The 27,510-nt window shown below is 38.6% G+C and overlaps 1 protein-coding gene across 8 annotated transcripts in view; it reads right to left on the minus strand.

The window, feature by feature from the left end:
* Positions 1-266: 266 nt before the first annotated feature.
* LOC137321724 (CYFIP-related Rac1 interactor A) overlaps positions 267-27,510 on the minus strand; it is a 183,277-nt gene continuing 156,033 nt past the window's right edge. For 6 of the 8 annotated variants that reach the window (XM_067984301.1, XM_067984299.1, XM_067984297.1 and 3 more), the window contains 10 exons: positions 20,387-20,465; positions 15,940-16,061; positions 15,240-15,345; positions 14,460-14,596; positions 14,301-14,378; positions 14,091-14,207; positions 10,904-10,983; positions 10,174-10,300; positions 7,866-7,936; positions 267-3,587 (listed from right to left, as the gene is read on the minus strand). In XM_067984301.1, coding sequence (XP_067840402.1) covers positions 3,518-3,587; positions 7,866-7,936; positions 10,174-10,300; positions 10,904-10,983; positions 14,091-14,207; positions 14,301-14,378; positions 14,460-14,596; positions 15,240-15,345; positions 15,940-16,061; positions 20,387-20,456 — 978 coding nt within the window. In that variant the 5' untranslated portion in view covers positions 20,457-20,465 and the 3' untranslated portion in view covers positions 267-3,517. Of the gene's footprint in view, positions 3,588-7,865; positions 7,937-10,173; positions 10,301-10,903; positions 10,984-14,090; positions 14,208-14,300; positions 14,379-14,459; positions 14,597-14,998; positions 15,126-15,239; positions 15,346-15,939; positions 16,062-20,095; positions 20,169-20,386; positions 20,466-27,510 lie in introns of those variants that run through there. The other 2 variants (XM_067984295.1, XM_067984303.1) reach the window with 2 other exon arrangements.

Raw genomic sequence — 27,510 nt, forward strand, 5'->3', positions numbered from 1 at the left:
ATATCTGGCTGCGTTAGGTTTTGCTCAAAATATATTCAGTCACACTTGGAACTTTACCTACTCCTTCCCTTTCAGATGCTGACCAACTTGCTGTTCATTTCCAGTATTTCTGTTTTTCCTGATGGATTGCAAGTAATTCACACAGGTTTTAGAATCACTGCCGATCAGATTATTGCTGCAGTTAGAATCCCAGCTACCAATATTTCTTCTGTGCAGTACATGTAACACCAACCACTTTTTAGTTCATTTAGAACACAAAATGCACCAAATAGTTTTATTTTCACTTCACACATACATAATGTACAAAACAAAGCAAATAGTTGCATTAGACTAGAATATGGTAACGGTCTCCGCAAAAAGAATAAAATCTACAGGCAGATTTTTAAAATCCAGTTGGTCAAACCAGTATTTTAGTAGGTTGGTTAAATTCTGAATGAGCAAATTTCCTGCACAATTATGGCTTTTAAAGAAAAATGTCCATCTACTATGGCACTTGCAATAATACTGCTTTAAGGAAGAACAGCAGTAAAAGACTATTTGACTTTTCATTGTTTTTAATCTGTTTTAAATTAGAATTCAAAATACAGATCAATATACAATGTGTCACAAACAATATCAAAGCTTTTATTACTCTTATTAAACTGCAACAATAAATCATAGTGAAATAAAATAGCAAATCTCACATAGGATGAACACTGTTTTAGTACTATGGAATTGAAGTGTCTCGCCGCCATTTAAAAGGCCTGATCTCCAGCCCAACTTTACACACATTTTTAAAGTGACAGTATTACATTTTTGGGGAATACATTGAAGCCATATTTCCATTTTCCAGTGCATTCAAAATACCATTCACAAACATACAGAGTTCTGCAAATTAATTCCCCTGAAACTTAATGCTTTAATACTATAATGTGTTGATCATGGATTCACAAAAGATGCTGACTTTCTAAGACTGTGCTCTTAACTCTGCAATTAATGAAAGGCCACACTACAAAAGAAATGCTATGATAGTTGTATTTTGTTAGTACTGGAATTGAGACTATATAGACTTACAAGCAAAATATGTATGTTTAAAAGGGACTTTCTTGAATCTGACATCACAGTTAAACCTGTGTCAATGTATTTCTAATACTACAATATACTTAGATCCTTTTTGACATCTTATACTGCAGTAGCAGATATATCTGGCTCAAATTAGTCAATGTTAAACCATCTCAAATTGTAGTGGCGGAGCTTTCAATGCACCTAATATGGCCAGGTTTTGCCCAAGGATGCAATCAGATTTAACCTCTTTGCTGGCCACTTTGTCACTAAATTCTGTCAGCTATTTATACAAGTGTTAACTTGTACCAGAGGTGTTGGCAATAATCCATGAGAATATGTTCACAGCTCCACAGGTGTGCAATATTAACTGCAAGGACTGGAACTACTATCCTATCCAGTCTTGGTCCAGGCAACTCTGCTGTTGTTTTCCCAATAACAACATTTGTTGCCATGCAAATGATTATAAATTTCTAGCTTTGTAACTCATTATTCTAGTTGGGTTTTAAAAAAGTCAAAATCTTTAAAATCTCAATACACAACTAACTCCAACCCTAGACTCTTTGGAAGTTACTCTTTATGTAATGGAGGGGCTTCATATACATATACAATACTTCACAGTAATAGAGTTTAAGCATCCAGATTCCCAATAAAAATCAAATCTGTGAACTTTGACTTTGCTCTTATTTTAAAAATATATTTAGGAGGACAAAGGGCCATTGAGTTAGAATCTCAAATGTTCTATAACAAATAAGTAAAATATAATGCTTGGGGTAGGCATCTCTTACTTGCCCCAAAGGATATTTGACTGAGTTCATGATGTGGCTAGTCACCTCTTCAAGGAGATGAGAGCCAGCTTTCATGAGCAAATACGGAGCCTTAGAAGTCTCTTCTGCCACTGTTAATCAAATGAGAGAAGGTAAAATTATTTTTTAAATTTAACAATGGATACCTGTGGTATAAATAGAATGCATCATTGGTACGCATGTATTATAATTTATATTTTCACACGTGATGCTGACCAGTCATGACTTCATCAATTGTAAGTTATTCACTCAGCTTCATTTATGGAAACAAATATTACTACATGGGTTGTTGCTGTGACATATCCTCTATCTGCAGAAGAGGTATGGTAAGATTTTGTTATAATTCTTATTTAATTGCATTTTATTTATGTGCACTTCATTCATAGAATGCAACACATGTGAAATTTTATTGCTTGTATAAAAAATATGTTGAAATAGAAATATAGGTTTGTACCAATGAAGGAGTTAAAGAAACAGACCCTCTTTTTATAGGCTATATCATTTCATTTAAAGATTTTTTTTAATCCTTCTCCTTTCCCTTTATTTTGTTCCCCCCACAGTTACTTTTTTTTTGGCGATGTCATTATTTATTCCAGATTTCTTTTTAATATTTTCCCATAATCATTACAATTATGTTTTGAATACTTTGCATACTCTTCTATATAATACAATTTGGACAGAAGATTGAGTTATCAGTCTGTAGTATATATTTGGCAATGACTGAAATTACATTCCACTATAGAGTATGTAACCTTGTACCAATGTTGCCTGTTGCTTATCAAGTATATTTATCTTTTCGCATGTGTATTGTATTCCCCTTTCTTTTAGCGGAAAGTGCACATAATGGGAAATGCACAAATTAACATATATATATATATAATGCCCATCAAGTCCACACTAGACTTACATATTAACGCATTGTGAGGTTCAGAAAAGAAAATCATCTGTAACTCTTTAATGGTCTGATTTGAAATGTTAGCACAGAAATGGTCCAGTTAAAATGGTACGGCTTTTTAATGTTACGGCCTTTTTTACATTTCAGATTCCGTTCAATTTTTTTTTTAAAAGTACAGATAAGCTAGGAGGGTGTAAAAGTGATTCTTAAATTCCTTGTTATGGGCCAGCAAAAGAGATACCATCTCTTCAAAGCCCAAAAGCATGTTTTCAAACAAACATGACCACCACATATGCAGACCTCTATGATCTATGCCTATAGTAGCTGATTAACCAAACATGTATAAGACAATTTGAAAAATCAGCAAGCTTGTGTGTTGATCTTTGTCACAGTAAGAACTGTTTCCCTGAATGCTAAGACACTAAAATACTAGTAAAATTTACAATGAGATTTGCAGATGTACCGCGGTCTTATAGTTATATAGAGAAGTTCATACTGGAGCAAAACAGCATTGTACATCAATTCTGCCAAAAAACAAACTGCACTTTGCAACATCAAATATAAGGCTGCAGGTATGCTTCATATTATGCTATGTAAAAATAAAAAAAATTGCCATTCATCAATTTTATTATAAAGGTCTTTCTTCATACGTTAAATGATGAGGAGGGAATGGTTATGGTAAATAAGACAAATAAGTATTAACACCAACTTGTATTAAATTATGTAAACATGTACATCTTCTGAGGTCAGGACAGGGATCCTCTTGCCCAAGGAGTTACTGAACCTGAAGCATGGTTCGAATCTGTTTGGATGCTGACTCATCATTCAGGTGTCTTGTGGTGTACCTATGAAACATTGAATAATATATACTCATGTTGTAGAACAAACCAACCACCATGGTAAACAGGACGGTTGTCTGGTATGACAAGATTTTCAGTTGTTACTGTGAGGATATGCCCATTATCTTTGGGGCAAGGGGGACTAAAATGTTAATTTTTAAATGTAGCTTTTCCTCTTCTTCCTATGGAAGTACTGCCCTATATAAATAAACAGTAGCATACAACAATGCAATATAGTTCTCTCAGATTTTACTTTAATCTGAATAGATGTTGGCACTTTAATCATAACAGGTTTTTCCATGTGTTACAGAAAAAACACTAAACAAAATTTATCAACACTTTCTTGAAAGTTCAAATAGATTCTGGCTGTGTTAGATGCATGTACACCTAAAATGTAAATACCAAATGATTCTAAATTAAGCCTACAGCAAAGACTCAGGACACAATGGGTTACCACACTGTTCTTTCATCTCAGGAGAATGGTTGCAAACCAAGCTGGCTTTTTGACCAGAAACTTAACTGGACCAACCATATAAATACTGTAGCTACAAGAGCAGGTCAGAGGCTGGGTATTCTGCGGCGAGTAACTCATCTCCTGACTCCCCAAAGCCTTTCCACCATCTACAAGGCACAAGTCAGGAGTGTGATGGAATACTCTCCACTTGCCTGGATGAGTGCAGCTCCAACAACACTCAAGAAGCTCGACACCGTCCAGGACAAAGCAGCCCGCTTGATTGGCACCCCATCTACCACCCTAAACATTCATTCCCTTCACCACCGGCGCACTGTGGCTACAGTGTGTACCATCCACAGGATGCACTGCAGCAACTCGCCAAGGCTTCTTCGACAGCACCTCCCAAACCCGCGACCTCTACCACTTAGAAGGACAAGAGCAGCAGGCACATGGGAACAACACCACCTGCAGGTTCCCCTCCAAGTCACGCACCATCTCGACTTGGAAATATATCGCCGTTCCTTCATCATCACGAGCTCAAAATCCTGGAACTCCCTTCCTAACAGCACTGTGGGAGAACCTTCACCACATGGAATGCAGTGGTTCAAGGCGGCGGCTCACCACCACCTTCTCAAGGGCAATTACAGATGGGCAATAAATGCCGGCCTCGCCAGCAACGCCCACATCCCATGAACGAATAAAAAAAAATCCGGCCGAATCAGCGCAAAACATCGCAGAACTTCAATTTACGCTCAAAACGAGGATGGTGAGTTTCTGCTCATTGCGCCCGCCTGCGGCCGTTCGAGGAGGGTTTTAAAATTAAGCTTGTTTTCTTAGGCGCAAAAGGTACAGGTAGGCCCGGTTTAAACATTCTTAAATATTAAAAAATATTAATTTACTAAGAAACTGACTTGTGTACACCAAAGTAGTAAATGCATCAGTATAGTTTATTTTTTGAGTCACTTTCAGTGATTTTAAATCAGGTTACTCACAGGCAGATGACTGGACACCTTTATTAAAAATGCTTATTTTTAGTGATAAACCCATTTTCAGCTGTATTAATAAAACTTGACCAGGTTACCACTCTTAAATGCATCTCTTAAATGCAATGAATATTTTTTTTTGCAATCAAAAATAAAGAAACAATTACCCTACGTTAAGCTGTCAAATTGCATGGATTCATGGCAGATTTTACATTTGTGATTACATCAGTGCATTTTAGCAGAAACTCGGCGTAAAATGCGCCAGCACAATTTTCAGGTGCAATTTATGCCCAAATGCATGATTTTGAGCTGCTTCAATCCATTTCTAGTGAAAATGGAACACAACACAAAATTGCTGCTAACTGAATAATCTCAATTAAAGGGGTTAGCAAAGAAATGGCTGTTCTGAAAATGGAAAGTAGCATACTACATAGCAGGGATGTCCCTCTGAGGTCAGAGCTAAGGAACACAAGAACAGGAGTAGGGGCCTCGAGCCTGTTCCGCCATTCTATTAAATCATGGCTGATTTGAACCTCAACTCCATTTACCTCCCTTTGCTCCAAATCCCTTGATACCACCCCCCACCTTACTTAACAAAAATCTATCGAATTCCTTTATCATTTTAAACACATCAATTAAATGACCCCTCATTTCTAAACTTAAGGGAATACAAACCAAGAAACACTGCTAAGGCAGAGTGCTGGGAATTCTGTTCTGCGTCTAACATGTGTAATATTAGTCCTGGGAGTGAGGAATGCTGCCAATGGGTACCTAAATTTAGAAAGTGCTCCATTTCCATGCACAAACATCCTTCATCTTGATGAGCAGAAAAATTCATCAAAAGTAAGTGCCTACTACATTTAAAACGGAGTGTATATTGGGACAACTAGCTTCACAGTCTGGGGGAAAGTCTACAATTTGCCTGCCCCACAGTATGTCCATTACATTCCACAATATGGCACATCGGTGAACACCAGAAGCCATCAAGTGGGTTCAAAACCTGGTAAGAGTAATCCATCACCGAACTTCACTAACTGTTACACATGGGTCAACCCATATCCTTTCAAGCAAATACCAGTTCATCCAACAAGACATGTCCTGCCCTCCTTCAACCTGTAAATGCTTTTGGAACTCTGACGTACCCCACTAACAGAGAGCCACTCCCTAACTTTGCCTCCACCAAAAAGCACATTGGCCCCGATATTTACGGGGAGGTGGGGAGGTTGCGGGGGAAAAACGGTAAGGTCGGGGACGCGGGATTTAACAGCAGGACCTCATTAGAATTTTTTTTCCTTCCTTTTCCCGACGAGCAGCCAGCCAAATTGACAAGAGGCTGCTGCCGGGGACCCTGGAAGAGGGTCCCCTTCAATCTGGAGGGGATCACAGGCTGCAGGTCGGGGCTTGGGTTTGAGGGGGGTGGGGGGTTGATCACAGGACAGGCTGCAGATCGGGGACTGGGAGGGTGGGGGAGGGGTGATCACAGGGCAGGCTGCAGATCGGGGACTGGGGGGGCGGAGGGTGATCACAGAGCAGGCTGCTGATCGGGGACTGGGTGGGGGGCGGGGGGTGATCACAGAGCAGGCTGCTGATCGGGGACTGGGTGGGGGGCGGAGCGTGATCACAGAGCAGGCTGCTGATCGGGGACTGGGGGGGCGGGGGGTGATCACAGAGCAGGCTGCTGATCGGGGACTAGGTGGGGGGCGGAGGGTGATCACAGAGCAGTCTGCTGATCGGGGACTGGGTGGGGGGCGGAGGGTGATCACAGAGCAGGCTGCTGATCGGGGACTGGGGGGGCGGGGGGTGATCACAGAGCAGGCTGCTGATCGGGGAATGGGTGGGGGGCGGGGGGTGATCACAGGACAGGCTGCAGATCGGGGACTGGGGGGGCGGGGGGTGATCACAGGACAGGCTGCAGATCGGGGACTGGGGGTCGCTGATCGCGGCAGGGGCTAAAGAGTGGCTGCGATCGGTCGACGGCTTCCTTCAAGGGCCAGGGGAGCACTCCTGCTCCTTCTGGCCCACAAGGAGTGCTACAAAAAGCATTTACTTTCTGGAGCTGGCAGCTCCCGTCTCCATTTCGTTGCCAGCTTTCCCGAGCCTTGTGAAATCCGGCTGGCAGCAGTTAAATTTAAATCAGGATCCCAATTGCACTGTGGGAGCCTGACGGGACACTCGCATGGTATGCTACTCGCCGCCGTAAAAATGGCAGCAGGCGCCTACGCATCGGGGTGGGGCCGCGTTTCACCTTTTTAAGCGCTTAACCCCCCCACCAAACATCATGGGGGGGGGGGGGGGGTTAATATCAAGGCCATTGTGGCTGCACAGTGTTTCCCCCAGTATGTTCTTAATCATGGAAAGCCTAAAGGAGTGCATCCTAAGCTACCCTTTACAGATGAAAAATGTGGAAACGGGAAAGATATGGAAACTCTCACTCTGAAACCACGTGTGCATTTCTAATGTATTAAGTTAGAGCACATAGTATGAATGATTTTAAGAATCTGTTCAAAGGAAGGTTCATTTGCTACAAAGGAATTCTATTGATTGTAATAGTTTGGAATGAACAATTACTTTTCTTGTAGCTAGGCATGAGCTTAACAGGATGAAAGTACCTGTACTTTTTATGTATGATGAAAGATTGAGACTTGATCATTTTTATGCCTCAGGACTGAAACTGTGTGGAGCTGACTAGATATTAAATGTGTACTGTAAAGCAACCGAAGATAAAGCAAACTGCACTCATTTTGTAGTAAGATAAATTTTACACGTGTGCAGTAATATTGATTTTTTTTAAAAAAAGCAATAACTATAAAACATTATCTGGTTGGTTGGGAAAAAAATAGATCTTACCTGAGTGCATTCAGAAGACCTTCCACATTATTTGGTGGCTGCTCTTTCAAAACTTTTATGCATCCTTTCATCTGAGATGCAATGAGAAGCAGACGTTAGTTTCATTAATGATCACGATAAGTAATACAAAATATATTTTTTATTTTGCTCTGGTGAAGTTTTATACTATTATTTCTTTAAGCTGCTAGTGTATGTAATGTCCTATTATAGTCTTTGATATGCTGAAATGCTGAAAGAATGTAAGCCATCCATCCCTTCAAAGAGTTTGTCTCAAATCAAGTGCACTCTGAGAATCCCATTAAAATGCTATAACACGAAGCTCAGAATTCACCTAAATCTCCAATGGGAATCACCCATTTCCTGTTAATGATCTGGATTTCCATTTAATGATTTGAATGTATGCAAATAATCTTTACTATAAATTTATCAAATAAAATTTGAGTTGACAAATCAAAATTTTATTTCTTGCCTTTGGCAAAACAATGGATTTCACCAGTTTCTGGATAAAAGAATATTTTTCTTTCAAAGAGTAATTCAGTCTGTTTGGTGGACTTGACAGGAAACTAGGTGTGTAACAAGTATAGCATCAGACATTTACTGACATTAGTGCCCCAAGTATCTGTTATATTGCATGTTGCCTGACACTATCTACAAGACACAAGTCAGGCGTGTGATGGAATACTCTCCACTTGCCTGGATGAGTGTAGCTCCAACAACACTCAAGAAGCTCGACATCATCCAGGACAAAACAGCCCGCTTGATTGGCACCCCATCCACCACCCTAAACATTCACTCCCTTCACCACCAGCGCAGTGTGTACCATCTACAGGATGCACTGCAGCAACTCGCCAAGACTTCTTCGACAGCACCTCCCAAACCCGCGCCCTCTACCACCTAGAAGGACAAGGCCAGCCCAGCAGGCACATGGGAGCAACACCACCTGCACGTTCCCCTCCAAGTCACACACCATCCCGACTTGGAAATATATCGCCGTTCCTTCATTGTCGCTAGGTCAAAATCCTGGAACTCCCTTCCTAACAGCACTGTGGGAGAACCGTCACCACACGGAGTGCAGCGGTTCAAGAAGGCGGCTCACCACCACCTTCTCAAGGGCAATAAATGCTGGCCTTGCCAGCGATGCCCACATCTCATGAACAAATAAAAAAAACTAATTAAATGTCTCCATCTGATAAATTAGAGAGCTATCAGGGAGCAACAATACCACTGAATAATTTCATAAGGGTCTAGGTACATTTTTGATGTAAATGACTCCTAACTGAAAATTTCGAAGTGTAAAATTCAGTCTTTACTTTCTGCTACCCCACAAAAACTTCCAGGTTGTTGTTTTTCCTACTCTTCCCCGTTGAAGTCACATTTCCTTCTTGTAGAATGTATCGTTAGTGATACTTTATAGCTAGAGGTTGGTGCTTGTGCTTCTGATCAGTTTATTTTGATAATCCATTTTTCAATCCACCAACAGAGACGCCTGAATACTGATATGGAGCTGTTTGTTCTGGTGTTGACTCAGCAGAAAATCAAACAGTAATTAAGAAAAAAAAAGTATTTTCTCCTAAAATAGGTGCAACTGGTATTGATTAGTCTCATAGGCCTAGCACTGACTATTCCTGTCTGCATAGTACTTGCACCACAGACTCACTCAGTTAATTGGAATCCAGTTTCTTGATATGGCTGTCTAATGAGAGGGCACAGACAGAAACCAGACTACATCACCCAACCACTCCAAATAGCACCAAGATTGTAAACTAAGAGCCTGGATTGAAAAAAAAGGAGTCTTGTATCCACCTTACCAATTGGGATGCTCCTTGCTTGTTTTATATTCAGTCTCTAAATGACTAGTAAAGATCACGATGTCAATCAGAGAGCTGGCTATGGGGAAACTGGACAATGTCACTAGGTGAGAAAATTTCATCAATTGATATATCTGCTTTGGTTTATTAATAAACACGTAAAATAGATCAATGAGGGAAATTGGCTACTTTTGGACCAGGAAGGATGCAGTGGAAATGTTCATGGATGTAGAGAATGCAAAACAGGGATATGGTCGATATTGCCGTCAGGAAACGATCACTAATTATCTAGGTTTGACAGGATAAAAACCAGCATTTTCCAATCTCATAAATCAGATGGAAGCAAAGGAGGCAACAGGTATCAATAAAAATCAACACTGAAGATGACAGTGTGTTTTAAGACCCAATGGAACTCGACAGCCTTGTACTGCACTCTTGTTCCTCGTTCTTGCTCGGCACAATAGTGATACTTATTTTCCCCCATATATATATTTCCTTACATCAATTTTTGATGTTTTTGCAAAAGCTCCCACTGGGTGTACATGATCATAAAGTATGATGACGCCCACCATCACTCTCATACAGAACAGCAGAGTTTCGTCATTGGTGAATCTGCTTTTGTACTCCCTAGTTAAAAAGAAAAAGATCATAAAAATACAACTTGAAAGTGATATTAAAAAACTTTATTTACAGTATTGAATAATAATACACTTTTTCTTTGTCCTTTTTTCTCTCTCTTAATCCAATCTTTCTTTCCTTCTCCATTTCGCTTTCTGTACCTGAATTTACATTGAATTCACTATTCTAACTTGCACTTCCTGGTTCAGACTCCGCTGTTCATTTCACAATCCTTCAATCTGATTGATTAAGTGGATACACAGTTGCATGCCTTGTTCACGCAGATCCCAGATGCCCTGTAAAGGGCACCATGCCATTTCCATCTCCCACTTACAGCAACTTCCAGTGCAAAGTCCCATGGAAATTAAATGGGCAAGGGCAAGTCTAAGTTTGTTCACCGGCTACAGCAAATTCTGGCCTGATCTTTGGGAGATGTACAAAATATCTGTCGTGGAAGCATTGCTATTTACATAGTTTCTCTTTTAGAGACAGCCATAGGCAGTGCATAAAACAGGTTGTGGGATCTCAAGTGTAATAGTAAGGCTAATCAATATAGAGATGCCACAATAATTTGCAAATACAAAATACTTTCTATTTCTGGATCATACTTACGGTGTTTCCAGCATGACTTTACATACGCTAGCCATTGTACTTAAACAATCAGTTGTATTTTCTATAGGCAGAGTCTTGTTCTAAAATATATAAAAATGAACAATTAGATTTTAAAACACAAGAATCCACCTACAATCCTGAAAATTGTGCATTAAGATAAGCATTCACTGACCATTGTGGTACTCAGCTTTCCCTATTTTCATATGGCTGCTGGACTATTATGAATGACATGAGTCCTAATATCAGCAGCTATGAACAGTCAAAACGCTTAATTCCCCATTGCTTTGAGTCGGACTGAATCATTACTAGATGTCTACCAGTTTGTCTATTATCCGTTTGGGGGCACAGTTTGCAGTTTTGGCTGGCCCAATATACTCTGAACACACGTTGAACAGCCAATGCTAACATTTCTTGTTAAATTTCAGCTCTGTTTCCAAAATTTGCAGTTAAGCACATATAAAATAGAAAAGCCTATACTTTTATAATGAGAGTTCACAGCAGTGGGTTCTTTCTTCCTGCTTATTAATTTTGTTTACAATACCTGTTCTGCCTTCTAATAAAGATTGCCACATTATTAGGCATGTGGACGATAATACAATTTTTAACCTAATCACTGAGAACATAAAATATTTTCAATTGAGGCCCAATAGACATGAGAAAAATGACAGATGTGATAGACCTAATCTAACATTTACTGTAGCTAAAATAAGTGTATGATTTTCACCGGCAGATATAAATCCTGTCAGGATGAAATGGAAGGAAACTAAAACAGTAGATTTACTGAAATTACTAGCTATGATTTAAAAAGTATTCCAATCCTGGACGTTAAGATCAAACAAACAGAACTGGACATTATGGTAATGAGCCTGACAAGTCCCCCAAGTTTGTAATTATCTCAGCTGCAAATAACCTCTTAGAAACACACAGCATATGACGTTAACATTAAGTAACTTCATTAAGTTAGCCTCATCCAAAGCAGCAGTTTGAGGACTTATCAAAGCTTTGTAAGTGCTGCCCATGTTCTGATTGATGGGGAAATAATTAAAATGCACTGGCATGTCTAAGAAAGGGGATTTTCAGCATGGCATTCCGGATAAGGTGGACTTAATTGCAGTGCCCACTGCAGTAGACATTGTTTACAGGTAGCATACTGTAAAACATTTTTTTTTATATAAGCAGAAAGAAAATGTATGCATCAGGAACTGAATAGACTCTTCACTATAAACTCCCATGCCCTGTTAAGCTAAATGTAATGTCTTTCTTATCCCTTTACACTGGAGAGCTAATGAGGGTTAAAATGCAGAGTCATGCAAAATAAGGAAATTTAGGGAATCCTGAGTGGACTTGAGAATGATTCAGTTGCTCTACTCTGTTACAAAATGTTGTGATCAGTTACACGGTAGAAGAATGTAACCAAACAGCAGTTAGCAAAAGATCTAGCAGGGCTGAAATTATCGGTGGTTTCTTTGTATGCTGCTTCAAAGTGATTTACAAAGAGAGCGGATATACAGGAAAGCATTGGCAATAACAAATGAAGCTCAGTGTCAGCATAATTGCTTGAGTCAGACGGTTGTGGGTTCAAGTCCCACTTCAGAACTTTAGCACATAATCTAGGGCTGATACTTCAGTGCTGTACTGTTGAAAGCGCTGTCTTGTGGATGAGACGTTAAATCGAAGCCCCATCTGTCTGGTCAGGTGGATCTAAAATATCCTATGTCACTACACTAAGAAAAGCAGGGGAGTCCTCCTGGCCAACACTAATCCCTTAAACAACACTGTTAGAAAGATTATCTGGTAATCTATCTCACTGCTGTGGAGATGCCGGTGATGGACTGGGGTTGACAATTGTAAACAATTTTACAACACCAAGTTATAGTCCAGCAATTTTATTTTAAATTCACAAAAAAACAAACAGGAAAAAAAACAGAGAGAGGCAGAAACATCCGGAAGGCAGAGAAAGCCAGCAAATTTGCTGGCTTTCTCTGCCTTCCGGATGTTTCTGCCTCTCTCTGTTTTTTTTCCTGTTTGTTTTTTTGTTGAATGTGTATTCGGGGGTTCTGCAGGTGACACCTCTCTGTCTGAACACGGTGATTGCCTTGGCAACGGGCAGTTGCAGGGGCATTCTGTAAACACCATGTATTGTTCTATATGTATAAATGCGTAGGCTTCAAGGAGCTCCTGAACATTTACCTGAGGAAGGAGGAAGTCTCCGAAAGCTTGTGAATTTAAAATAAAATTGCTGGACTATAACTTGGTGTTGTAAAATTGTTTACAATTATCTCACTGCTGTTTGTGGGCAAACCAACTGCTGTGCTTGCCTACATAACAACTGTGAATGTACTACAGAAGTACTTGATTGGCTGTGAAGTGTTTTTGGGAATCGTGAGGATGTGAAAGGTGCTTTTTAAATGCAAAATCTTTCTTTTTCATTGACACAAGTCAATTCCCACAGACAGGCACCTGTAGGCTGTAGCCTTGTAAACAAATACACAACACTTCTTGTAAAAAAAAATAGCATCACCTTTCTAAATAAGTAGAATTTAGATCAGATGCTGTTAAACATATTAGGAATCTTAACTCTAACAAATGTATAGGTATAGAAATGTACTACAGTTTAATAAATCTACTTAAAAAGAACAGATTTATTAATTTTTTAAAAAAGGTGTGTTTATGTAGTTGTGCTTCTTGGTTTTAAATTTTTTTTAAAAATGTATATGTTTTGGAGAGTATGATAGATTATAAACAAATTTATTTATCTTCTCCTTTAAGGTGTTCTCACCCTCTGCAATATTTCCTGGGGGAGTGATCTTCTATACCATTCTGTTATTGGCTGCTAAAAACTTAACAGCAACCCGAAATAGCTCATCCATTAATTCACCCTTTATTCCTCTTTCTAGGAATTATCTTGCTTGCCATCCTCCTCCCTACACATAAAAACCCAGCTGAATCAAGAATTTTCACTCAACTACTCCCTAGTGCAGCAATTTGGCGTGCCACCTGGAGGTATGGTGTCATAATGTCATGTGGCACTCCTAATAGCTGCATATTTCCTGTACTTGTGGATATGGGCTAATAACAAACTCATTGTTCTACACCGACAAAAGTACCGTCAATGCTCAGATGAGGTGATAATCTAAAATAAGGCAATTATTACTAAATCACAAAGTAACTGATCTGGCATACATACCTCTGATACAAACTTGGTTGTCGCATCACTTAGTGTTTTTAACATTGGCGTAGCTTCTGCGTAAAATAAGGACATTCTGTTGGCCATTTCATTGTTTACTTCACTCTCAGAATCTAACTGCTCGAACAAAAAAAGAGCATAGATTAAATTCAAAGCCATGTAAACCTATTTTACTAATTACATGTTGGCTTACAAGATACTTTCACTCACATGCATATTGTTAATTCTGTTACGACTAATTGTCCGTCTGTAATAACTAAAATCATTCTGGATGGCTGGATTTTTCATCTAGGAAAACAAAAGGATATTGTAATTTAACAACATTATTTTTACATTTTGAGTTTCTGAACAGAGGTAATGCTTTCTAACCTTAAGCTCATCAAAGCGGAGAGTAAAATGCAGAATTTCTGCAAATTGTTTGGCTAGAGCCTGTTCACGTTCCAGATGTTGGGTTGGCGTATAAGGCGGATATGTCAAAGACTCCAAAAGACTTTGTAATGCTTTTTCTGTATAGAGAACATATAAAAAAATAGTAAAAGCTTGAATTTCCTAACTACAAGCTAAAACTAAGCAATTATAATGAATGAGCTACAGCAATAGCCATGATTAGAAAACCAGGTTATCCGCAGCTCCACTTTGAGCAGATTTAGCAACAAGGAAAAACTGCACACGTGAGATTCGTGGTTTGTCTGAAGTCACCAATGCAACTTTAAATCAACAATGCACGTGAATCTTAGGTGCAGCTTATTTGTGAATTTGGTTAGGATCTTCCCTGCTGTCGGGAATAAGACTTGTACAGACTAGCAATGTGAAAGTGTATTGTTGCCTTGCATAGGTGGACTGAGGGGTCTGCCTGCAGACTCGAAATGGAAAACCTGAACCAAATGTCACCGGTGGCAGCTGTTTACCTTTGTCACTGCTGGCGCCCAGAAAACCCGCTTCCCGGGAGAGTTCTGGTGTATCTGACAGCACCGATGTTACTTAGTTTGGTTTAGAGGGTTGCGTCTGATGGCGCGTGTACCATTGGAGGCAACTCTGCAAAGTAAATGTGGCATTCTAGGTAACATCAGATAAATAAAGTAGGCAGCAGAGCTTCCCCTCCCCTGACTGGCATAGACACTAAAAATAATAGAAAATTAAAGTGTTTACCCAATCTTATAGAGAATTCATAGAATCTCTTAAGCCTCCCAACTAGTGGACATACTGAATTCCATGCTCTGTCTTGCAGCTGACCATCACCAGGGTTTTGAATTGCCTGGAAAAAAAGTTATATTGCACAACAGGAATTACACTTCTGGGACTTTTGGTTATAAAAACTCATGCCAATACTTTACAAGAAGTATACCTTAAAATGCCATATAATGACAGTATCAGCTTTACACATTGTCCATTGTTTTTAATGTCCACATTAAATTTTTATATTAAGTTCAAAATATGGGCAATGTTACCATTTTATTCCCAACAGTAGAACTTCAGTTGATTATAAAGCATTAGACTATACATTAGATGCTTGAAAAGGCCATTGTTAGTTTAATGTACTTAAATGTTTTCCCAAGATATACATCATTAATAAATAATTCTAATCACATTTCTCTGTGGACAGATGGAGTCATAGTACTTCAGATGTTTCATATTACATGATGAGTATTTTTAAACAGGCTGCATAGCTTTCTAAATTCAGTCAAATAAAAAGCCGATGCATTCCACAGCTTTCTGTAGAAATACAGTCCTATATATAAAAGCAGAATGGTGCAATTAACCTTTACTGAAATCTAAAGAAATCATTAACACTTTGCACTTTCACCCTCAAAGTTAACAACATTTGTATGAATGAATGTTACTAGCATACATCTCTTATCTCTTGCCCAGCCCCTTTATAAGCCTGCAGCTCAGTTAGGATGCTTTCAGAATCCTGCAGCACCGCATTCACTTGGTTCCAAATCTCCCGCTCTCCATCTGTAGGTTGTGCATCTATGCAAAAATGAGAAGTATTGACTGTCAAATGAAGCGAGCTTCCTTACACATTTAATTTCACACGAAGATGAATTTATAAAGAGTAAGATTCACTTGGATTCCAACAAGAATGCTTTAGGTGATTTTTGAATTAAATGCTGTTATGCTGCAGCATGTGTTTAGTAAAAGAGTAAAGTAGTATAGGCTGGAGTATATAGGGATTTTAAACATTTACACCATGTATATTTAGATAAAGTAAATGCAAATATGTCCCTTTGGATCTCCTTTCAGTTAACGATGAGATGCAGGTAATATAAATTATTAGTTTCCCGTGATATTAAGTAGATCAATGCTACCCTCACATAAATTTAGACTAATTAATCACTACTTACATTGCTAAAACCACTGTCAGAAAGAGTGAAGAAATACCTTTGATATTCCATTTTCTTATTAATATATATTATATATAGTAGCCAATATATATTAGATATAGTAGCCAGAAATAGGTCCACTTTTGCTCTCGGTCTGGACTACTGAAACTGCACGGTAGGACTTTTGTTCAAAGGTATGTAGCTGTCAGCAGACACCTCTATTGGTCAGAAATTATTCACATTAAGTTTTCACAAAATGTCTTTTATTCCTCTCAGTCATCAGTGTGTAAGCTAAAGATTTTATTCAATTCATTTTATAATAGTAAAAGTTTAAATAAGTACACAGCTTAGCACTAACAGCTCAAGTTATGCAACAAGATCCAAGCCAGATTTGTGGTAAAGGTAACCAATTATACTAATTATATTTTTACTGGATTGAAGTCAGCAGTGTGTAAATGGCGTGCCTTGTTTTACAGCAGCTGATGACGGCACAAGGGCCTCAAACTTTACTGTAAAATCTTGTTACAAGCGGTAACCATGTACAGTTGTGTGGAGCTAACCAACTAATAGAATTTAGAGTTTTCCCCCCAATTGGAAGCTAACTGACTTTCATGATAACTCTTTGGTCAATATGCAACATGTATTATACTCAGGGTAGTTTCAGTAATGTTCCGTTCAATAATACTATCAAAGGTTTAGAGATAATGAACACTGCAAATTATTTAAATTCCTACAGTGATAACTCACACCAGTGGAAAAGAATACCAGCAATGTGCAAATTACCACAAAATATTCCATACTATATGAAACACTTGGGAGCATATTTTCCCCTACCCATGCCCACCTCATTTGGGTGAGCAGGATAGTCAAGTCTGCAGACATGGCCATCAGTGCTGCTCTCCTGCCATGACCCATGCTTGAATAGTCCTTTCACAGTTTTCCCTCCCTTACAGAAAGTTAGAAATTGATATTACATTGTCAGAATTAGTTATTGTAAATATGCATCATCAAGCCACTTAAAATATCTTTTAAAAAGTCAAATAATCTTTTCACATGTTAAAAAGGAAAGCTTTTGCAGAGCACAAGCGGCATTGATAGGAAGGAAATATTCAGGAAATATGTTGGAAGTCATCTCAGGTTTTAGCTGTCTGCAGTATGTAACTGTGTACAGTATATGGTGATAACACTGAATATAAGTAGAGCAGTAATTTAATCATATAAAATAAAATGGTGGCATTTTTAAACAGCTTTTAAAAATCCTCATTAAAAAAAATGTTGTGCCCATGTCTGTAATTTTCTTCTCTTTTACTTATCTTAACGACATACATCACCAATTACATTATTAATCTTTCTCTGACGTGATATTGTAGCTCCCTATCTTACCAGGTTTGATTAAAAAAAAGACCCTTTTCTGATAGGTGAGATAAGGAACAATAATAATCAATTAAATTCTTCCAAAAATGGTATAGCTGCCATGACAGTTCCTGTCAACATCCTCTTCAGCCAGCCCAAGATAACATTAGAAAATACGTGATCGATATAAAACACTTCAACTGCCAGCTTGTGAGAGTTCCCCCTTTCCCCAATCTCTGGCTACCCACTCCCTCCCACCATCCCTTGGACACACCCTCAGACCCAGCATGCATCCGTTCCTTCCATGCCTTGGGCCTGCCTTAGGACCAATCTGCACCCTTCATTCTCCAATCAGATAGATGAAAAGCACCAGACTCAATGGTAAATAAGTACTTAAACATAATAATTGAACATTAATTTAATGAGTAACTTTTCATTAACCTACACCAGAGTATCAAGTTTCCTGCCAAGGCCTCAGTGTTATGTTGTTTTATTAATTTTTATTTTGTTAATCTATGTAATTTATATTTTAAAAAAACGATTTCAGGAACCAGCCCAATCTGTAAAATCCACCCGCAAGGCAACTAGGCATGCATTAGTATATGGATATATATTTAAATAATCAACTTTACATCATCTATGAAACAATAAAAAGCTAAATTGATGAGGTTTAAGTGAAATTTGCATTGTGTTAAGCAGCAGACATGAAGACCCTATAAGCAAGCCATCCTAATGGCATCTTTCTGCTTTCTTTTATCCAGTTGGAACAAATGCTACACAATGAGGTTAAACAAAATATTCAGCTTTGCAAATATTGAAAGGAATTGATCATTGTACTAGAATTGCTTGAGAGCGCAACAGACTGTATCAATGTTCCAGTGGGTGTGGTTTACAAGTGAAATAAGCACTATAATGTGTAAATACAATTTCAACACAAAGTAGGGCAACATTTGAGAAATTTGTAGGGATAGTACTGAGGTTCCTGTAAGTATAGGTAAATTTAGAAGCTGTACATTATCCTATTAAAATACAAAAAGAACCTTTCAAATTACTCTAGGTTATATAAAACATCAAGCCACAGGTGCTGTGATGAGTGATTTCTGCAAAGTATCACCATATACTGTACAGTACTTAGCTAACAAAGAGAACCAACAGTGCATTAAAATCATGCAGAAATATTCAATAGCTAGTCGATTCACATAATCAGAGTGGAAAAATTAACTTAACATTGATAGGAATCCAACTTTTACATCCAAACCTATTGTAAATGGATATTGACAAATAGCACAACAAAGTTTAAATTTATATTTACTAGATTAGAAACTGCACATTGAACATCTCATCTAATAAGTTTTCACGAAGCTTCAATTAAATTGTTATGAGCCATCCCTAAAATAATTTGATAAAAACATACAATAGTAAATGAGGAACAGCAAATCCAAGTGGCAAGCCTCACTGTTGAACACATTTTTCCACACTGATATTAGACATTTTGAGGGCTTTTTTAGAATGGACATACTCTAAAGGTATCAACCTAAGTTATAATGCAGTACTGTAAAATTGAGTTAAAAATCCCAGTTGAAAAATCATGCATTGCATAGGGTCATCCAAGGGGCATGCAAGGAACTAAATTTTACTACTACTACTTCTATGGCCTTTTTAATATATATTAAAATCTGTCTGATGTAAATCAACGATCGTTATCCAACTTTGAGTTCATACAATACTTTCCTACATATTAATCCTCTTACCAATTCAAAATGTATGGACTAATTTCACAAAATGCATAGCTAGATTATTAATCATATCTATCTTTGAATTAGACAATAAAATGGATTATAGCAAAAAAAATGTCGAAGTTTTGAATTACTATAGGGTCTACTGCATAGCAAATTATTTAATGGGATGAAAGCCAGGAACTGTTTAAAATCACATATCCAATCAATGGTGAAAACATTGCTAATTTTAATGGAAGGAAGATACTTTTAATTGGATACAACCCAAATGCTAAGCCTTTAATTTGGTAGCTTTAGCAAAACTGATAGAGTCAGATTAACTTCCCAGACCAAATGACCATAACCACAATAGCAACTTTACCAAACTTTGTGTTTTGGGTTCCTTTTATATTAGAACGCTCTATAACTGTCCTTGGTTAGAGCGTCAAGTGGATGTGAAGCAATTGCCAAATATGAGAACAGATTTAGGGAAGGTGCAGTAATTGCAGACACCCACACCGTTTTAGTTCCTTTCACACCCCCAATGTCTTCTATTCTACAAGCACATGCAGAGTGGTTTTAAGGTAAAAGCCAAGCAAGAGTCTATTCTCACTTTCAAAGTCAAGAAAAAAATTTGGCCCTTGATCAAACTCTGTGCAAGTGAGAACTTTTAGAAGATTCCCCATTTGGTTCCTGAAAGAGAAGAAAGGGAAGAGAAAGATGCACTATGTGGTGAATATTAAAGACTTTTGAGGGGAAATATGCCATCAACTTTGCTTTGTTGGGAGAAGTGAATGATTTCCAGAAGTATTTTGTTCCTCAACCACATTTTGTGTGAAGGGTTTGATTTAAAACAGCTGAAGCTTAGGCTTAGAGTCCGTTGCTGCCCGGCAGTACAACTTACTTTCAAAATCCAGGAAAAAATGTGGATAGTTTTCAATCTCCCTGGTTAGGACCTTAAGCAGATTACCCATCCCAGCAACCTGATTAAAATGGAACACATAGTTTAAATGAACATTAAATAATTTAGAACATTTAATAAGTGTTGCTGTAAATTAACAAAGTTTTAAAAAAAAAGTGAAAACAAAATTATATCGTTAAAACATTTAGTCTTAAATATCCTTCAAACAAAAACTAAAATATTTTATACTAACTGCTTCCCACAAACATAGACTTACGGTACACAATTAGTCCAACACAATTACTGCATTTATCACCAATTTAAAAAAAACAAAAATAATCATATTGGATTGATCAGGACCATTTTGTATATTATTAGGAATACAGATTATAGCAGCCATATTTTTAAAAATAAAATGAAAAGTGCTGAGAAAAAAAAAATCAGTATATAATTAAGGATGTGATTCTGTCTTTGGTATGTTTTTGGGGAAACTATGAATTAGTCATAGCAAAAATCAGGAAAATGATAGTAAACAAAAATCATGGACATGTTTTATGGGGCTGTTGTCACTGGTGCCATTAAATTTGGAAGCGTTGGGTGCTGCTTCCACTTATTGTAAGAATGGCAGCACAGGAAGAGACTGTAACTTGTGGTTCCTATAGGATGTGGGAGTTTTGAGCAGCAGATGTTAACTCGGACAGGAACATATGCAGAAGTGTCCGCAACTGAAATTACTTGAGTTCAAGATCTCAGAACACGAGGCAATCTGAAACATCAAGGATGAAGTGAGGTTCTGGGAACAAGAGGTTTCAGAGGGTAGTCCCTTGCTGAGAGATAGGGAACTGACAGTGGTAGAGAAAGGAGTAGTGACTATCTGGAGGTCAGGGAATGCAAGAGCAGGAACATTCAGTGCAAATGGGGGAAATTAGCAATTGACAGAGGTATTTGAAATTATGAAGGAGTGGGACTGAGTAGCTAGAAACAGATTGTTTCCAATGATTGAGGGGTCTAGAAAGCCTTTCATGACCCCAGGGCATCCCTAAGCACTTCACAGCCAATGAAGAACTTTAGAAGTGTAGTCACTGTTATAATGTAGGGAAACATTGCTGCCAAGGTCCCACGAACAGCAATAAAATAAATAACCAGACAATCTGCTTCTTTTTTTTAAAAAAACATATGTTAGTTGAGGAATAAATATTGGCCAGGACACTGGGAGAACGCCACTGCTCATTTTTGAGTAGTGCCATGGAATCTTTTACATCCACCTGAAGAGGCGGTCGGGGCCAGTTTAGCATCTCACCTGAAAGACAGCACCTCCGACAGTGCAGCACTCCCTCAGTACCGGACTGACGTGTCAGCCTAGATTTGTGCTCGAGTAACTGGAGTGGAGCTTGAACGCGAGGACACTTATACAAGATTAAATGAAATAGATTTAGGACAGAGCAGGAGAAACATTTTTACACAGTGGGTTTTGAGGCTTAGGAATGCACCACTGGAGTTAGTTCCAGATATTGGGCCTGGTCAACTGGAGTAGGGCCAGGGGTGGGTCCAGGTCTTAGTTCATCAGTCCTGTGTGAACCTTGTCATGGGCTGTTTTGGAGGTTCATGTTATTGGTGATACCAAGCTCAGGAGTTTTACTGCTAGCTTTGCCGGGTCAGAGTTTGAGGAGGCAAAGACTGCAGTAGTTAGCGGCTGTGGACTTGCCACATACATTCCCTTGCTATTGCTAGATTTACTTGCTGCTCGGCAGATCTGGAATAGGCAAGATTACAGCCAGAAGAATTTTTGAGCATTGAATCTGCTAGCTGGAATTTATGAATTGAGCCAATCCCATTTGAGCACTCAGCTGGGCCTCATATTTTGTTTTTTTACGTTTGGCATAGAAATTCTGAGTGGATACAAATTACAAATTCACGCCAAGCAATTCACTTCAAATCTAAGCCCTGGCATATACACGCCAACCTAGAAAACTTTGGAAAGCTGACAACAGTTTCAAATAAGCTGACCACTCAAAACACAACATACAAATGAAAAACAGCCCTGAATAAAGGCCTATGGCACGGCCACTACTTCAAAGATAGAAAGACTTGTATTTATATAGCATCTTTCACAACCTCAGGACGTCCCAAAGTGCTTTACAGCCAACAAAGCACTTTTGAAGTGTAGTCTCTGTTAAGATGCAGGAAATGCGGCAGCCAATTTTGCATACAGCAAGGCTCCACAAACAGCAATGTTATAATGACCAGATAATCTGTCTTCGTGACTTTGGCCGAGGGATAAATATTGGCCAGGATACCAGTGAGAACTCCCCTGTTCTTCTTCGATATAGTGCCATGGGATCTTTTATGTCCACCTGAGATGTCAGATGGGGCCTCTGTTTAACATCTCATCCGAAAGACAGCACCCCTCACAGTGCAGCACTCCCTCAGTACTGCACTGAAGGCGATTGAAGAAGTTAAATTCCTTTTATTACATTGGATTTCAAGATTTTATTAGTGTTTTGGACCACATTCCCCACAATCCAGTTTGTTTGTCTGTAAAATGATGCTTTTCCTTCACCTCTAACCGGACTATCTCTCATTCTCCCCACCATTACTCGGTGATGACTAAATTATTCAAATAGATTTGGATGGATAACAATTTAAAACTGGTAGATAAATCTGGGCAGGCAGGAATTATAAAAGGGATGCACATAGGTAAGATGACAAAAGTGGGTTAGGAAGGCACATTATCAATTACATTCAAAATTCCAAGGCTAATAACTGGGCAGACTTTAAGATTCACAAAAGGATCAGCAAAAGTCACCATGAACTGAGGTCAGACACACATTATGTCTCGGTTATACGATCTTGCTTCTGACAAATTTAATGTTCTATACTGTTAAAATATTAAAGTTAGCTCAGGGGTTTGAAATTCTTAATTATGAAATCAGGAGCTCAGAATAAAAACAAGAAACCAATAAACTGCATACTTTAAACAGTGCATTTTCTAAGTTCATAACTGTAATAGGATTGAGATATAAGACAAAGAACAGCCAAATACTCAGGAGATTAGGTGGTGCAGTGGGTTTGCACACTACCCTTTCCCCTTAGCTAGAAAGCTGCTCAGATTGGAAATGAACAGTTGTTCTAAAATTCCCAATGCAGTTGCAGCAAGTTGTGAGGCTGAACCATCGTTTTAAACTAATAGCTCACAAAGAACCACTGATTAAAAATAAAAAGCTGCACCAACTGAATGGTAATCAGTAATTTGTGCTTTAATTCTGTCCACCCTCTCGGACAAGCCACACTACAAGTCTCGGAGGAAATCACGTTACATTCAGGTCAGCATGAACAGCCTGTGATATTTGGCTTTTGTAAAGTACAACAGGGTTATAAAATGAGGCGAATGATATCTGACTACAGAATCAAGTCTGCACTTTGTGAAGACAGAACTGAGTGTTTCAAAAATCTGCACTACACAGATTATAACAGTGAAGGAAATCTGTGAATAGCTCAGCAATTCCCAGTAGATATTTCTATGGACAATTTTAAATTTATTCTAAAAGTGATTATTAAAATGATATCCTGATGCAGGAGATGCAAGCTGCGCTCTAATGGGACCAGTCTTCATTATGCGTTGTGTACCTGGTTTAGTCTCTTCACATCCTGTTGATTAATATGCTGTGGTAAGATTAAAGTTCAGCACGAATATCTTAATTAAGTGGGATTTTAGTGAGAGGCTCTGCTTTCCAGATTCTATTTCTTCTCGTCACCCTTCTGGGAGCATTACTTGTGAGCACAACGTTCTCGCCCAATAAAGCATTGCAGCTTATGAGTCTGCATGTGCTCCAAGATATCACGCATGTGCAAAAGGCATAATCCACAATGTTTGATTGAGCCACTGGCATTATCCCAGAATAAATGGACATTTAGATCCCAGCTCAAAAAGCTGTGTGAACTGGGACCAAAAATGCTAACTGCTTGCAGCATCTCTTGTAAGCAATAGTAAAAGTCTATTTCTTCCTTGGAAGAAAAATGGAAAGAGGAGAACAGACATCACAGGAGATAAAGTGTATAAACCAAAGCATCCTTGACTCCTGTGACAAAAGGTACAGGTTATCTATGACAGACAGGTTGGTAGTTTTCTACAGTCATATTTCTGCTCTACCTTGTTTTGGTCTACCACACCATGAATATGTACCATCTGTGAACAAAAGAGGTGAACAAACTACTCTCAAACACTCATCATTGCCACCCTGAAGCTGACCAGTGAGAAATGTATGACTTGGGCTAAGTTCAAACTCATGCGCCAGCATGATATGTCACAATGTATTATTGCATCGTTAGCTGCTATTCCACTGGCCTGTCAGTATCTGTTCTTCACTGCTTCCATTAGGTTAGATTTATGTCTAAAATTTAAGCCAGTTGGATTTACCTGACTCTGCATTAAGCGTAAACACCATCCCTCGTGTGCTGTGGCCCACAGCCAGAATGCCAGCAGTGGGATTATCTCCTGTCAGTGAACCAAGTGAAAAGGAAAAAACATAGAAGCAGAGGAAGAAAAAAATCTGGTCACTACTTAAGAACCTTTAACTGTTTTTACCTTTTGTAAACTTGTTGTTGGGATGTGGGCAACACTGGCAAAGCTACATTTACTGCTCATCCCGAATGGCCCTGAAGGCATGAAGTGTTAATTGCATAGTGTGGGACTGGAGTCACTTGTGAGCCAGACCAGGTAGGGGTACCAGGCTCCATTCCTTGAATGACATTAGAAAACCAGTTTTTACAATAAGCTTATTTTTCTGCTGGCAGCACACAATAAAGAGACATGAAAATGCTTTTCTGAAAACAAACCCATGCGTGCACCACCACACTACGTTGGCACATGTACAGATTTTTAAAAAACATTTCCAACATCTTTATCATGGTCAGAATGACAATTTAAATTAAGAGCTGTTGACATTCTGATCAGGGTGACCAGGTTGTTGCTGGAGAACAGGAGGCAAATTTCTATTCCAGTGAAAATTTGGTAATTGAAGTCACTGTATATTCTGGCAGGCACTCTGAACTTGAAGATAGAAATCACTGTTAACGATATGACTGTATGATCACTTAATGTACTTAGATATAATTCTTCTCTCCAGTATTTTTAAAATAAATGTGCTACTGCCACCGTTAAAACAGCAGAAATATGATAGACGTTAGATACACGTGGTAATACCACCAGTAGTAATTTCTGCCCTTTATTTACTGTGAGAAAAAAGGAATCTATTGATGGAACACAATGTAATGAAATACAGTAAAAACATGTTCTAAGAAATGTAGGTTTACATACAAATATCCAGGTATCATTTTAGTCAGACAGAATTCCTACTCTGACGTCTATTATATATAGTTATATAAATAGATTCACCAAGTATCTACGCAAAACAAATTTAAAGTTCCATATTTACTCGCATATAGGCCACAACTTGAATTTTGACTTTTTGTGCTTAAAACATGTAACCTACATTCAAGTATATGTAATATATTAGAATAGTTTGCAAAAAAAATCCCCATCGCAGAAGTCTATAACACAGTAGGTACTGACTGCATCTTTTGCAGCCTAAACTTCCCTACTAGCCAATATTGCGTCTCTTAAAGCATTTTTCTAGAGCATGTTGTTCTGGAAACTGGACCTGCTCCATAAACTCGAAAGAGCGACAATGGCTTTTTAAATGTAGTCAACATGATAGCTAGTTGATCATTATGTTGATCCAGCATTTGCAGCTATATAGCAACTTCCTCAAATATCTCCTCTTAAGATACAGTTTTATTACTGCTATTAGTATCAACCAGATTCTAATGAACACAATGTTGGCACGACTTGCTGCACAGAACTTTTTCTATTTCACAAACCTCTCTCCCACAATATGTTGCGAAACCTGGTGCTGCACAAATAATATGCTTACGTACATGCATTTGAAGGAAGGGAAGAGGACAAAATAAGGTTTTATATTTTCTTATTCATATTAGTAGGGAGAATGAGGAGAGACAATATAAACTAAATGGTACAATTTTGAAGGGGGTGCAGGTAGAGAGACCTGGGGGTGTACGTACAAGTCTTTGAAGGAGGCAGGACAAGTTGAGGAGGCTGTTAAAAAGGCATACAGGGTCCTTGGCTTTATAAATAGAGGCTGAGAGTACAAAAGCAAGGAAGTTATGCTAAACCTTTATAAAACACTGGTTAGGCCCCTGCTGGAGTACGGTGTCCAATTCTGGGCACCACATTTTAGGAAAGATGTCAAGGCTTTAGAGAGGGTGCAGAGGAGATTTACAAGAATGGTGCCAGGAATAAGGGACTTCAGTTACGTGGAGAGACTGGAGAATCTGGGGTTGATCTTAAAATAGAGAATACAGCCAACTTGTGTACAGCAAGATCCCACAAACAGCAATGAGATAATGACCAGATGTGGTGTTCGTTGAGGGATAAATATTGAACAGGATACTGGAGAGAACGTCCTTGCTCTTCTTTGAATAGTGCCATGGGATCGTTTACATCCACCCCAGGGCAAAAGAGGCCTCGATTTAATGTATCATCCGAAAGGCGGCACTTCTGACAGTACTGCACTGAAGTGTCAGCCTAGATTTTGTGCTCAAGTCTCCAGAATGGGGCTTGAACCCATGACCTTCTGATTCAGAGATGAGAGTGCTACCACTGAGCCAAGGCTATCATGTTCACTCATGTGCAAATGGAGTAAAGTTTCCAGAGTTTTCACCTTTACTTCATCCAGGCAACCTCAATGCAGGAGAAACAAGCTCAAGAACAATAAAATCCAATCCATCTCTTCCTGCAGCAAATGCACCTTCTTTAACTCTAAAACCAAGATAAGTGGAAATTTTAATTCCAGCTCTATTTTGCTGCAAAACATATATGTCATCTATCAGCTTACACTACTCCAGTAACTATATAGTATAGGTCAGAAAAATATGAAGAGTGCAGCAGATATAGAAAACTACCCACAAAGTAAATGCTGTACAACTACGCCTGAAATTGTGGAAAGCTGCAGCTGTGCATCAATCTGGAGACTAATATTAACATGCTGCGCTATCCTGAACGATCATTGAGAGTTGTTGCATTTGCAGCTATTGGTAAGATTTACATC

This window comes from Heptranchias perlo, chromosome 5 (genome assembly GCF_035084215.1).
Source record: "Heptranchias perlo isolate sHepPer1 chromosome 5, sHepPer1.hap1, whole genome shotgun sequence".
Lineage (NCBI taxonomy): Eukaryota > Metazoa > Chordata > Chondrichthyes > Hexanchiformes > Hexanchidae > Heptranchias > Heptranchias perlo.